The sequence below is a fragment of the Cynocephalus volans genome, chromosome 13 (genome assembly GCF_027409185.1).
Source record: "Cynocephalus volans isolate mCynVol1 chromosome 13, mCynVol1.pri, whole genome shotgun sequence".
NCBI classification, from domain to species: domain Eukaryota; kingdom Metazoa; phylum Chordata; class Mammalia; order Dermoptera; family Cynocephalidae; genus Cynocephalus; species Cynocephalus volans.
In genome coordinates this window covers 79,131,074-79,146,686 of record NC_084472.1, presented here as the reverse complement: position 1 = coordinate 79,146,686, position 15,613 = coordinate 79,131,074, and the positions used below count along the sequence as shown (strand labels likewise).

At 37.7% G+C, this 15,613-nt stretch overlaps 1 protein-coding gene across 1 annotated transcript; it reads right to left on the bottom strand.

Moving 5' to 3' along the window:
- Positions 1 to 2,499: 2,499 nt before the first annotated feature.
- On the bottom strand, positions 2,500 to 2,695 carry LOC134362207 (large ribosomal subunit protein eL38-like). The gene is given in 2 exon segments (XM_063077510.1): positions 2,500 to 2,581; positions 2,583 to 2,695. Coding segments are annotated over 2 exon segments (195 nt in total).
- Positions 2,696 to 15,613: the final 12,918 nt, after the last annotated feature.

The following is a 15,613-nucleotide window of genomic DNA, read 5'->3' as shown; positions in this document are numbered from 1 at the left end:
CTACAACATCTCAAAAAGTTTAAGTCTTAAATCAAAAGAAGCAAAATACTGTGTCATCAAATCTTGGTGAGATTTACTTAAATCCATTAAGTTCCAACAGAGAGAGTTAAAAGAAAAAAACTAGATTAAAAAATAAAAGATTTACTGAAAAATGTAAGGTCTGATAAAAACAGGGTTGGCAGATATTAGAATCTTATAAATTAAACATTTAGATGGTGTCTTTCTAACTTTTCTTCTGGATGTTTGTTAGTAAGAAGCTTATTGGTCATTGATTAATCAATATATTTCTCAGATCCCATTATTTTATCCACAAAATCTCCTTATCTCCAATGAAAGTTTATAACTTAATGTAAATATAAGAAATGGTAGCTATTTTAATGTGAGATTTAGTTGTAAGCTACAGATTCCCTTACACAAATCTTAGTCATCAACCTTTGGTTACTGATTTTTGCCTTGAGAATAGCTGGGTCTACACAACCACAATTTTGATCAAACCAATTGATCTTTTTAAAAGCATTCATAGCAAAAGCCCATGAAGTCTTAGTATTTCTTGGAATGATATAGCACAGCAGGACTTAGGGATCAAGTAAAGTTAAGTTCAACACAATGTTTGGAACTTCCTTTCTTACACATGTTGGCACAGCTTATTTTTTTGTTTGTTTGCTTTGTTGTTTTTAAGTCTATGTCTCTTCATTGTCTTTTCCTGCAATTAAGATTAAGGTAGCCAGGTAGGGACTATGTCTAAGTTGTTTATCTTCAGCATATAAAGGGACAGATTGTCATCAGCCTGCTTAAAAGATATCATGTACTAACTAAAACAAGGTAAGCCTTTTGTAATTCCTAGCTTCTGCTACAGTCTCTCTCTCTCTTTTTTTCCAGCTAATGTATGGCCCTAATAAATTACCACTCTAATTGGATGTTTGCTTAGTCAATTCAAAAATAGAGTTACTAAGGAGGGCAAATGAGTTAATAAGCTCTTTTGTTTTTCTTAACAAGGCATCTCTTAAAATCTAAATGTTAAGTTATGGACCATTATTACAAGCCTTCCCTTATTTGATGACATCTGTAACTAAATGTTTTGCCTTCCCTTGTGTGTAAGTTATTGCATTAAATACTGCCAGACAACATAAGCAGTGTGTGCTTTTTAAAGTATGCTATTGAGTAAATGAGGCTTTAAAACAAGGAAAGAACTCTCATACTGTTTTGTTTTGACCTACTGTGTGGGGGTGGGTGGGGAGGGCTGGGTGTCCTACACAGTGAATTGTTCTTAAGAGTGCTCAGTAACACAACTTCATGCTCTGGGAAGCTGGGGTAATGTTTGCTTCTTTTCTAAAGTAAGTCAGCAGAGAGTATACAATAGAATGAAGACAATGAAAGCAGGAGTTGATGTTAACATAAAGACAGGCTGCCTTTTATGCCTTCCTGGACTCCACCGAGAGGAATCCCAACCTCATTACTGGGCAATGAATGTTTCCGGTTAATTTGGGTGTGTGAGCAAAAAAGGGAGGGGGGGTGGCAGGGGGCAGAAGCAGTTTTGGACTGCTAACTAATTTATTACAGTCTTGGGAGATGCTTAAATGAGTGAAGCAATTAGAATCAATACACCTGGGAGGCTGGGAAGAAAACTAGAGAAGAGTAGTTAATGAAAATCCAAACATACAAGCAGTTGTATTACCTACAAGAAGCCTGTGAAGTTGGTGGTTCAATCAGGCATCAGGGTTTCTTATACCCTAGCGTTCAGACAGATGTTCATGTTTACTGAAAAGCAAACAAACGTGCCCCCACAACAAACACACACAAGCTGTGTACAGACGCTGTCACAGCTTCAAATTCACCCATCACACGTACACAAATAGTTTATGCACTTTTATGGGCAATATATATGTTTATACAAAAAAAAGAATGCATAGGGAACTATTGTTTTGCTTTGGCGTGCAGGTGAACTTGATGGAACTTCATAAAACACAGAACATTTATTACTATGATAAATGGCTCTCTTGGGAGTCATTTCACTGCCCTCCCAGCTGGAGGTATAGTGCTGCAGTGACAGCACTGCGTAAGAAAGGGCCAGAACAATAGGTTCTGTGAGTTTGAGAAGCTGAGGTTGCTCTCACTGAGTGGGTGGTATGAGCATCAGTCCTGAGCAGCACATAATTCAGGGAGAAATGATGGATTCTTGCGGAACGTGGAAATAACAAAGGGGGTAAAATGAGAGCAAATTATAAAAGTGCACTTCAATCACCCAACGTGCTGAGGATTTTTCGTGTCAACAGATTCCACTATTGAAAAGCCACATGCCTGGTGAATTTCCTGATCAAATCCAGGACACTGTGATACTAAGTTACCCAATGATATTACCCAAGCCAGACTCCACAGGGCAATTGGCTGACTAGATCAATTGGAAAACAAGTAGCTTTTTTACCCTTTTAATAGAAATAATTAATTGACAAATTTTGTTTGTTTGAATCTTCAAATTTTTATTACAGTTAAATGTCTGGTTCATTTTACCTCCTTTATTGCCAACCCCAGGGGCAGGGACTGCTTCAGTTTCTCTGCCTTCTCTTTGTCTGTGATGACAACTGTATCTGCTGCACTAAACGTTTAACGTCACATTACCCTCATTTCTTGATCTCACCAGATTTGACAGCCTGGATGTGAGCAGAAAGTCTTTGATTTCCTTAATTTTGAGAGGCATGAGGATGAGAGAGGACCCGGACTGGCACCGCCTGAGAGACAGCCTTTTCACAAGAGTGTTTAAAAAATACAGAGGCTCTCCTTTGCTCTGTATGTCATGCCAAAGTCACAAAGCAAGAAAACTGATCCTGGCTAAAGTTAAATGAGACTCTTGCTCCTTCCCTTGGCTATGCTCTTTTGTTTATTTCATTTTCCATTTACTTGATAAGCTCCTGGGAATATCTGCCGACATATTTGGCTGTTTTAAGAAGTTAGGTGTCTGGTCACTACATCCTAGAATCACACAAAGGTAACAACTTGAAAAAAGCTTTGCACTCATGACCACAGTGTCTTAGCATCTGACAGCAGGCGCTCCCCAGTGCCCCAACATCTGGACAGAGAAGTGCCGTGGTGTGAGAACAGAACTTGCCAAGGCTTCTTTGGCTCTGAGGACCCATGACAGGGTTTGATCCACTGACTGGATGATCAAAAGCCCTTCAAAAATCAGCCTCTGAGGGAAGCTCTGTTGTCTTTTGTCTTTTCCAGCCCAGTGTTTTCCCCATTGCCCCTGCCAAGATAGGGACTGTCAACACTGGTGCTCCCAACTCATATTTTTAATTGGGGGGGGGAGCTAAATTTTGAATCTAAGTTCTTTAAATAAATACATAAATAGTTAAAAGATTTGTATTCTGTACAACAGTAGATCCTAACAGTAGATCATCAGAATCCCCTGATTACATCAGGAGGGTTTTCAAGAAATACCAGTTCTAAGGTCAAAACCTTAGGGTCTGAATCCCTGAACCTGGGCTCAAATTCGGCAATCTGGATTTTTAGTGCTCCCCCATATGATTCTAATGATCAGCCATGTTTGAGAACCAGAGACAGACTTTAGTTATTTTTTAAACCAAATATTTTTAAATGTATCTTTGGAGATTGCATTGAGAACATATTGCCTACACTTTAGTCTCAATTTCATACTTTACCAAGTCACGCTATCTCCTTCCACTTTCTTTGAATAGCTAATATGTGGTTTATCGTTGTGGCAAATACAGCCCTGCAGAGGGATACATTCAGTTACATTTTTACTAAACCTGCTAGGTAACTTAATTTGATAGATGGGAAAGGAATTTATATTCTATCTTTATAACACCCCAGATCATCTCCTATTATCTCAAGGGACATTGTGAAATTTTTGAAACAAAATTCCTTTCAGTTCACTTAAATTTCTAAAGTTCGAAAAACACTGCTTTAGATTCAATGAAAGAATTCAAGGCTTTCCCTCCCATCTCCTCTACCCACTCTCCCACCCTCCCTCCATCTCCAAAGCCACTCCCAAGGAGGAGGAGGCATTCTTTTTCCATTGAAGTCCAGTCAGGAAACTAGACACCACACTAGGTATTTTAACAGAGGGAATTTGATATGGGAAATTTATTACAGATGTTGGAGGGCTAAAAAATGCAAAAAAAGGACACTAAGATAACAGAGATAGGTAAGAAACAGCTACCACTCTCGGGAAAAGGTTAAAGTTATCAGAACTAGAAGTTGAACGAGAGCCACATATTGCTGGGACCCAGGTCTCAGGGGATGGTACTGCCAAGCCACTGCTGGTACCTCAGGAACCTGGAGGACGGGATTCTTGGATCTGGGGCTCTGACCTGTGAGGGGGACACTACCTGGATGCCAGTGCTACCTCCTACAGATTGCAATGAGATTCTAAGAGCAAAGAAAGAAGCTGAAGATAGGAAATGACTACTGCTGCCCAGTGAAAGGCCACTGATAGGCTGATACCTAGAAACAGCTACCAAACAGGAAGAAGGAAAATCCCTCTCCCCTATTCCTGCTGCCCAGTCTCCCTCTCAGGCATCCTGGGAGGCAGTCAGCTGACCAAAACAAAATGTAGTTTCCAGAGTCCTGGCCCTTGCATCCCAAAGCAGAGTATACAAGGTAGGGGTTGGAGCTGAGAGACAGTATTTTAATCAAACACAGAATCAGACTATCCCCTGAGTCAGAACAGTGGAGCTTGCTTTGGTACGAACAACAGGGTAAAAAGCTTTTGTTTTCATGACTATGCATTTTTGATGGCGAAATAAATTTGGGAAAACTATATTTATAATTCTCTCTTGGAGTGTTACAAAGCCATTAGCTTATTAAAGGATCTGAGAAGTCTTGCAGTAAAGGAACCTGCTTTATTTTAAGTATTTTTAAACTTTATTTAGTGTGAATTCCTTTTTCTTTTAAATATAATAGTCTTCAGAATATGCAAACTGTGTTGTAAATGCTGTTTGGTTTTTTTTAAGGCTTCTAAAGTTCAAACAGCTTTTTTATCTGTTAGTTTCTAAAGCTGGAGAAAAAAGAAAAGAATATATCCAAATGGAATCAAATAATTAGGAAGGAAAGTAGAATTCTACCTGCAAAATGTTAAATACTAATTATTTCTCCTTCATGCTTCCTGATATTTGTAAAAGGGAGGTCATCCACACTGCTGTGGAAGAAAATTTCTCACTCAACCCGAGATGAATCACTAACCACAAGCTGTAACAAAGACCACCAGCTTCAACAAAATCTGAGAGAACCAGGGCAGTGTTACATAAAATTGTACAAATCATCACAGGGCACCCTGGGGTGCCAGCTGCCTTGAACATACAGAGTAGCTTTAAAATTATCCCACAGAGCTGAGTGGTTCTATTTTTACCCAAGGAGATAAAAAGAAACTATGTTCTCTATCTTCCTGTAACTTTTAGGACTATACCCTCCACACCTGCCTCAGGCTAGAAGAGGCACCTGAGTGTAATACTCGACACAGACAGAACTGAAACACAGAGTGCAGCACAGCAAACTCTGGGGAGCTGAACTGGAAGGTTATGTAGACACAGGGTCTGAGGCCACCATTTGGCTGATGCAGATGAGTGGGTAGAAAAGGTTATCTGCAAAGACAGATACTGAGAGGGAGGGAGGGAGGGAGGGAGGGAGGGAGGGAGGGAGGGAGGGAGGGAGGGAGGGAGGGAGGGAGGAAGGAAGGAAGGAAGGAAGGAAGGAAGGAAGGAAGGAAGGAAGGAAGGAAGGAAGGAAGGAAGGAAGGAAGGAAGGAAGGAAGGAAGGAAGGACTGCTGGATGATTTTCTAATTTCTTCCTATTTAACTAGAATTTTTCATTTTACAACACTACAATGTCCAGCTAATACAAGTGTTCCCATCAAGTTATGCTAACGTGGCTTTTACTTCTGAGTTGAATTTTGTTCATGAAGACAGCTGATTCCTGTTTGGAAATCTGGAAGTTTCTTAAGCAAAAGCAGTTTGAATTTATTTTATTTATTTAATTGACTGTTTCATTCCTTATCCTAAAAACAGGTACCAAAAAGTCCCAAACAGTTGAATGTGGGTGAAAGTAACCCTCACATGACTTCAGCATACCTCCTTGCATCACGATGTGCTACCTACAGACCTGACACAATACTAAATTCATCCTAAGATAAAACATCAAGCACTAATTATAGTGCTGAGAAATATTCTGTCTTATTCATGTGGAAGCTGATCAGTGAAGACAAAATACTTTGGAGGTTTTTTCTCCTACACCCACATAACAAAGGACAGAGGTTCCTGGGGCAGAGACAGGAGAAACAAGCCCAGTTAAATACCCAGTGTTCCAGGGATTAAAGTCTATTATTCACACCTCGGTAGATATAGTCTCTTTCTGAAAGTAGGCTCCCTTCGTTGGATCTGGCTTCACTTTACAGGCAAAGCAACACTTCTGAATGTCGCCCAAGCCAGCTCTTGACCACAGGAGTCAGGACCTGTAAGTAGTTGCTTGTAATCGTGTTCTTCTTCCATAGAGAATTCTACATCCTCTGCCTTCTAAATTCACTGGCTTCATTTTGCATTTCTTTCATTTAGTTCTTACTCTTTCACCATTGTGAATTTAATCAGTCTGCTTTCCAAACTCAACTTCAGTTGGAATACAGATTGAAACTTTCTTTTCTCAATGGCTTACAATTAAAGGCCAGTAGCCCCATCATTCCCATGTTTAGTCCTGCTCCTTGGGCCCCAGCTTATGCAGGAGAGAGTGGTCTAAAAATAAAATGGAGTGCCCTCCTGCCCTTAAGCAGAACTCTGGTCCTGATTTATTTCATAAGTAAAACTGCTTCGGGGATAGTGCACAAATTAATCCCTTTGTAGTCCTAAAATATTACTCCTAGTAAATATTTCAACAGTTTGCCTTTTTAACAGTTTAAAACATAGCGACATTTAAATATTTCTGAATGAGGATATAATTATATTGTCTGTTATTTCTGATGATTCTGGATTGTTTCTTCCTGTATTTTGTAATTGAGAATTGTGAGCTCATGTTTGGTAGGGCTTTATCCACAGCAATCCTGTGCAGCCTGGGTTGAACACACGTCTTTCTAGAGAAGGCTTTTAATTACTTCCATTGGGGGCACCAGTATTATTTATCAGCCTGAAACTGTTTTTTATTTATTTTTCTTGGAGAATCTAGACCCTCCAGATAGTGTAAATTCAAATCCTAAACCTGGATGAGGGCAGCCTGAGGTTCTCAGGTTGTTCGTATTCTCAGGGTTTTCCTTCCCTTACCTTACCCCTTTCCTTCCCCCAGTAGATCAGGCCAAGCATATAAGTCTCCCTTTGGGAAGGGATGAACATTTTCAGTTCTCCCCTTTCACAGATCTACAGTCATCCAAGGGCTCTTTATTTGAGGGTCTTAGGTCCACATTTTTGTCCCTCATGGGCCCAGAGATTTGTCTCCTGTACTTTCATGACCACTGAAACCCAAACCAGACTGGCAAAAAAGTAAATCCAGAGCAGTCAAAAGATCAGTTTCCAGGGTATTTCCCTTACTAGAAAGAAAGAAATTAGCATTAAAAAGCGTGCTTATCATATTTTTATCCAGCATATCTAAGTGATTTGTAGAAAGAGAGTTTTCAGATTATCTAATCAGCAATATTGCTAGCAGTCAAAGTCTTATGTTGTTATTTTTCCATGTATTTATAGTTTGAACATTTCCATTCTTGTTATCTGTCAAGATTCCTTTGGACATGAAGAAATTTCTGAAAATGGACTTGGTCGCTTATAGACTTACGTTGAAAATATCTTCTTAGGCCTTTCTGAGGTCAGGATGGCAGAGTAGTGGGTTCCTGGTGTGGCTCTTTCCCACAGAGCAACCAATTTGCAGCTTTTGAGGAGCAGTGACAGAGGACCCGAAATCTGTGCTGGAATGGACAGGAGCCACCCTCCACAGGACCCCAGTTCAGGTTGCTTCCCATTTCGTAGAGAGACGTTAGAGCTTTTGGGCCTGCACACAACCCATGCCTGCTGGCTGGAGAAGGCAGGCAGGGCCAGAGTGGGACTTCCAGCAAGGCCGTCCCATCTCCATGAGTGACTTGAGAGGCTCTGGACTCCCACACCACCCGACCAGCAGGTGAAGGCAGATGGGGTGGGACATCCAGTCCAGGCTAGTTTCTGCTGTCCAGAAGCAGCAGACCCTTCAGGATGCAAGCCAGACATCAGGGTGAAATGAGCCAACTGTGATACCCCTGGCTACAATGACAAAATACCAAAGGAAAGAAACCAGAAATATGAAATATCAAGTACATCACCACCAAAGGAAATTAATAATTTACAAGTGCTAGATCCAATAGAACAGGAAGTCTTTGAAATGACAGACAAGGAATTTAGAGTAACCATTCAAAGGAAACTAAATGAGATACAAGAAAACTCAGTGAAACAATACAATGAAATGAGAAAAAAAAAAATACATGATCTGAAAGAAGAAATGTACAAAGAAATCAATGCCTTGAAAAAGAATGTAGCTGAGTTTGTGGAGCTGAAGGATTCATTCAATGGAATAAAAAAACACAACAAAGAGTTTAACCAGCAGACTTGAACAAGCAGAAGAGAGAATTTCTGACGTCAAAGACAGGCTGTTAGAATTATCATAGGCAGACCAGAAAAAAGAAAAAAAGAATCAAAAAAATTGAAGAAAATTTAAGAGAGATAACTGACAACCTTAAGCACTCAAATATACGAATCATGGGTATTCCAGAAGGGGAGGAAAAAGGAAATGGCATTGAAAACATACTCAATGAGATAATAGCAGAAAACTTTCCAGGTATAGGTAAAGTCACAGATCCCCAGATTCAGGAAGCCCAAAGATCACCAAACACATTCAACCCAAAAAGGTCCTCTCCAAGACATGTGATAATCAAGGTGACAAAAATCAAAGACAAAGAAAAGCTGCAAGAGAGAAGTGGCAAGTCACTTACAAGGGAGCCCCAATCAGAATAACATCAGACTTTTCATCAGAAACTCTAAAAGCCAGAAAAGAATGGGATGATATATTCAAAACACTAAAGGACAAAAATTGCCATTCAAGAACACTTTACCCAGCAAAGCTATCCTTTTGAAATGAAGAACAGATAGTATATTTCTCAGACAAACAAAAATTGCAGGAGTTCACTACCACACAACCAGCCCTACAAGAAATTCTCAAGGAAGTACTGGGTATGATACCACAAGAACAACCATCACTACCATGAATACACAAGAAAGAACAATACCTACCAGCAAAACAAAAATGCTAACAAAAGAGAGGAAAAATAGTTTATCTATCACCCTAAGAAAACAACAAATAGGACAAACAAAAAATTTGAAAGACAGGAACAAAAGATACTTAAGACATCTAAACAAAAATCAGTATAATGCTAGGAGTAAATCAACACCTTTCAATAATAACTCCGAATGTAAAGGGACTAAATTCCCCATTCAAAAGACACAGATTGACTGACTGGACTAAAAAGATGGACCCAACAATATGCTGTGTCCAAGAGACTCACTTGACATGTTAAGACACACATAGACAAAGAGTGAAAGGATGGAAAAAGGTATATCATGCAAGCAGAAATGAAAAACAAGCTGGAGTAGCTATTCCTATATCAGATAAAATAGACTTTAAAGCAAAAACCATTAAAAGAGATAAAGATGGCCAATATATAATGATAAAAGGATCTATCCATCAAGAAGACATAATAATCATAAATTTATATGCACCTAATGTCGAAGCAGCCAGATTTACAAAGCAAACACTATTAGACCTAAAAAAAGAAATAGACACTAACACCACAAGAGTGGGGGACCTGAACACCGCACTCTCATCACTGGATAGATCATCTAGGCAAAAAATCAACAGAGAAACACAAGATCTAAACAATACTTTAGACCAATTGGACTTAGCAGATATCTATAGAACATTCCACTCAATAACCTCAGAATATTCATTCTTCTCATCAGCACATGGAACATTCTCCAGGATAGACCACATGTTAGGTCACAAAGCAAGTCTTAACAAATTCTAAAAAACTGGAATTATTCCATATATTTTTTCTGATCACAATGGATTAACATTAGAAATCAATAATAAATGAAACTCTTAAAACTATACAAACTCATGGAAATTAAACAACATTCTATTTAATGACATGTGGGTCCAAGAAGAAATTAAACAGGAAATCAAAAAATTTCTTGACACTAATGAAAATAATGACACATCATACCAAAACCTGTGGGATACTACAAAAGCAGTTTTAAAAGGGAAATTTATTGCATCAAGTGCTTACTTCAGAAGAATGGGAAGATGGCAAGTAAATAACCTAAAACTTCACCTTAAAGATCTAGAAAAACAAGAACAATCCAAACCTAAAGTTAGTAGACAGAAAGAATTAATTTAGATCAGAGCAGAACTCAATGAAATAGAAACACGAAAAACAATACAAAAGATCAATGAAACAAAAAGTTGGTTCTTTGACAAGATTAATAAGCTCGGCAAACCTTTAGCAAGACTAACTAAGAAAAGAAGAGAGAAGACCCAAATAACAAAAATTAGAAACAAAAAAGGAGATATTACAACTGACAGCTCAGAAATACAAGGAATCATTAGAGATTACTATAAACATCTATATTCCAATAAATTTGAAAATCTGGAGGAAATGGATAAATTTCTGGATGCATACAAATTAGCCAAGAAGATATACAATATCTGATCAGACCAATAACAATAAAAGAGATTGAAGCTGTTATCAGAAGGCTCCCAACAAAGAAAAGCCCAGGACTGGATGGGTTCACTGCAGAGTTCTACCAAATCTTCAAAGAGGAACTGATACCAATTTTCTACAAACTGTTCTAAAAGATTAAAACAGAGGCCATTCTCCCAAACTCATTCTATGAGGCAAATATCACCCTGATACCAAAACCAGACAAATATGCATCAAAAATAGAATACTACAGGCCAATATCCTTGATGAATATAGATGCAAAAATCCTCAATAAAATACTAGCTAACAGAATACAGCAATACATACAGAAAATTATACACCATGATCAAGTGGGATTCATCCCAGAGATGTATGGTTGGTTCAACATATGCAAATCAATAAATGTGATACACCACATTAATAAAAGCAAAGACAAAAACTACTTGATCATCTCTATTAATGCTGAAAAAGCATTCGACAAAATTCAACATCCTTTCATGATAAAGATTCTCTAGAAGTTTGGCATAGACAGAAAGTATCTCAACATAATTAAAGCCATATATGATAAGCCCACTGCCAATATCATCCTGAACAGGGAAAAGCTTTGAGCTTTTCCCTTAAAAACAGGAACTAGACAAGGATGCCTACTCTCACTACTCCTACTCAACATAGTGTTAGAAGTACTAGACAGAGCAATCAGAGAAGAGAAGGAAATAAAGGGCATCCAGACTGGAAAGGATGAAGTCAAGCAGTCCCTTTTTGCAGATAATATGATCCTATATATTGAACAGCCTAATGCTTCTATAAAAAAACTCCTAGAGTTGACAAACGATTTCAGCAAAGTTGCAGGGTACAAAATGAACCCACAGAAATCTGTAGTATTTATTTCTATACTCCACCAGTGAACATGCAGAAAAAGAAATCAAGAAAGCTAGTCCATTTACAATAGCCTCCAAAAAAATTAAATATTTAGGAATAAAGCTGACCAAGGATGTGAAAAATCTCTACAAAGAGAACTACAAACCACTGTTGAGAGAAACTAAAGAGGACACAAGAAGATGGAAAGATATCCCATGCTCTTGGATTGGAAGAATTAACATTGCGAAAATGTCCATATTACCCAAAGTGATCTACAAATTCAATGAAATCCCCATCAAAATTCCAATGACATTTTTCTCTGAGATGGAAAAAGTTATTCAGACATTTATATGCAACAACAAAAGACCATGCATAGCCAAAGCAATCCTGAGCAAAAAAGATAAAGCTGGTGACATAACACTACCTGACTTTAAACTATGTTACAAAGCTATAATAACCAAAACATCATGGTACTGGCATAAAAACAGACACACTGATCAATGGAACAGAATAGAGAACCCAGAAATCAACTCATATGCCTACAGCCATCTGATCTTTGACAAAGGCAGCAAGTCTACATACTAGGGAAGAGACTGCCTTTTCAACAAATGGTGCTGGAAAAACTGGATAATCATATGTAGTAGAATGAAACTAGACCCGTATCTTTCACCATGTAACAAAATGAACTCAAAATGGATTAAAAAATTAAGTATACACCCTAAAACAATAAAACTCTGTAAAGAAAACATAGGGGAAACACTCCAGGAAATAGGAGTGGGTACAGAATTCATGAATAGGACCCCCAAAGCACAGGCAACTAAAGGTAAAACAAACAAATGGGATTACATCAAACTAAGAAGCTTCTGCACAGCAAAAGAAACAATCAACAGGTAAAAAAGAAAAAAACAACAGAGTGGGAGAAAATATTTGCTAAATATACATCTGACAAAGGATTAATATCCAGAATATACAAGGAACTCAAACAACTTTACAACAAAAAAACAAACAACCCAATTAAAAAATGAGCAAAGGAGCTGAACAGATATTTCTCAAATGAAGATGTACAAATGGCCAACAGACACATGAAAAAGTGCTCAATATCACTCAGCATCAGGAAATGCAAATCAAAACCACAATGAGACACCATCTCACTCCAGTTAGGATGGCTAATATACAAAAGACCGAGAACGATAAGTGTTGGAGAGGTTGCAGAGAAAAAGGAACTCTCATACACTGTTGGTGGGGCTGCAAAATGGTGCAGCCTTTATGGAAAATGATATGTAGGTTCCTCAAACAATTACAGATAGATCTACCATATGACCCAGCTATCCCACTGCTGGGAATATACCCAAAGGAATGGAAATCATCATGCTGAAGAGATACTCGTACTCCAATGTTTATCGCAGCTCTATATACAATAGCCAAGAGCTGGAACCAGCCCAAATGTCCATCATCTGATGAGTGGATAAGGAAACTGTGGTACATCTACACAATGGAATACTACTCTGCTATAAAAAAGAATGAAATACTGCCATTCACAACAACATGGATGGACGTAGAGAAAATGATATTAAGTGAAACAAAAGTCAGGCACAGAAAGAGAAATACCACATTTTCTCACTTATTTGTGGGAGCTAAAAATTAATAAATAAACAAACACACAAACAAATAAAGGGTGGGGGGAAGAAGACAGAATAACCACAAAAATTCCTTGAACTATTTAAGCCAAGTGCACAGATACGATGGAGCGGGGGAAGGGCGGGGGTGGAGAGGAATCGGGTAAAGGGGCATGAAAATTAAGTACATTGTATTTTGAGAATTTAAATTAAATTAAATTAAATTTTAAAAAAACTTCTTAGGCAAAGTGAAATGAAGATGTGTGCAACATCTGCCAGCCTTAACCAACAGAAGCAATCAATATGGAAAGTGTAGCTCCTCCTTCCGTCCACCCCTCACAAACATAGTTCAAAAGTTTTCTCATACTCTCCAAAACAGACAGTGTAAATGCTTCCTTATTAGAAAGGTTCCTAGGAATCAGCTTTGGGTAAAAAAAAAGAAAAGAAAAAGGAACAGTCCCATTCTCAAAGGAATACCAACTCTTCATGGGAAAATCAGAATTTAGACCTTAAATCTAATATTTGAAAGACTTTCCATTTCCTATTTTTCTTTGGCTTAACTTTAACAGAAATCTTCGAGTGAGGACATTACAAGACGACATCTTTACAATGCCAAAATTAACTATTTGATCAATTTAATCAAACCCAACAATCTATTTTTTAAAACTGTATTATTTATTGGATTGAGTGGTAGTAATCAGAGGGATTATTTAGAAAACAGTAAGAGTGATATTGGAAAAGTGGGTAGGGTGATGCATATTTCATATGCTGGACAGAATATTCAGAAGGCCCTATGATTTTTGAAAACTGTTAGCAATGTAATTTCTATTGTAATTTTACAGATCTTCTTAGGAATATTTTTACCTCTCTTGGACATCTATTTTTACTGACTACCAACACAGTCAGAGAGCATTTGGATCGAGCCTAAATTCTTCCTTCTGCAATTCAAACGTATTTCCTCTTATTCTATTCTTAATGGAGAACAGATTCTTACAAATAACCCTTCATCTTCATGAAGACCCACTCTTGCAGCCACGCATTCCATTACGTTCTGTTAGTTACCCAGCCACCATGGAGGATATCCTGAAGGGAAAAGTTCAAGATCAAACAAGACATCTCTCTTTATGAACTAATAAATATAATTTTCTCCTTTCTAGTTTTAACAGTGAGCATTTCTCTTCAAATAACACATTGAGGCCAAAGGTGCTACAGGAAAAAAGTATCACTTTTAAATCCCACAGAGGCTTGAAAATAATACTCCAGTAAACATTTCCAAATAATGCTGTGTGTGGAATAAATATAGCTTGAGTTTTTCTATCATCAAAATCAAGTAGCTTATTCTCCATTGCCTCTTTTGCTCTACAAAACAATCCTGACTGTTTCTGGCACAAATTATATTGCTCAAATTATATATATATATATATATATATATATATATATATATATATATATATATATATATATATATATATTGCACAAATTATATTGCTTTGATTCTGTCTCTGATTCTGTGTGACTCCATTTCCACAATGAAGTAAAATGGAGTGTTAATTCAATATTAATCTGGATAATTAAATTCTACCACTTCTATTCATTATCTATCCTGTATTTCTGCTTTTTCTCCCATCACCCAAGCACATAAATAAATATAAAGTCTTTTATCTTCAATAATCGATTCTCATGTGTGACATTTTCTGATATTTACACATTTTTTCACTTCATTTTTTCACACGGGTCTTCTCTATACATGTCCATTTATCCCAGAGAATACCCAGGTATTCATATGATCATTCTAAAAGATGAGAAGACAAAACCATTAATAACTATAATAGTTACTAATTAAATACTTCTTATATCCCAAAATTTCTGTTAGGTGCCTTATACATTACCATACTTAACTCTCTTTTAGAAACCTGTTATGAGTTGAATCGTGTCCTCCAAAAAAGATATGTTGGAGTTCTAACTCCCAGAACCTCAGAGTGTGACCTTATTTGGAGACAGGGTCTTTACAGAGGTAATTAAGTTAATGTGAGGTCATTAGGGTGGGGCCATAATCCAATACGCCTGGTGTCCTTATAAAAAGGGGAAATTTGGACACAGAGACATGCAGACAGGTAGAAGGCCGTGTGAACATGCAGACAGCCATCTACAATCTGGAGAGGGAGGACTGGAGCAAATCTTCCTGCACAGCCCTCAGAAGGACCAACCCTGCTGATACCTTAATATCAAACTTTTAGCCTCCAGAACTGTGAAACAATATATTTCTGTTGTTTAAACCATGCAGCTTGTTGTACTTTGTTATAACAGCCCTAGAAAATGAATGCACAACCCTACAATTTAGGTCTTATTCCCTTTTTATAAACAAGGAAACTGAGGCATAAGAGGATTAAAAAACGTGCCCAAAATCATATGGGTGGTAAGTGGTAGG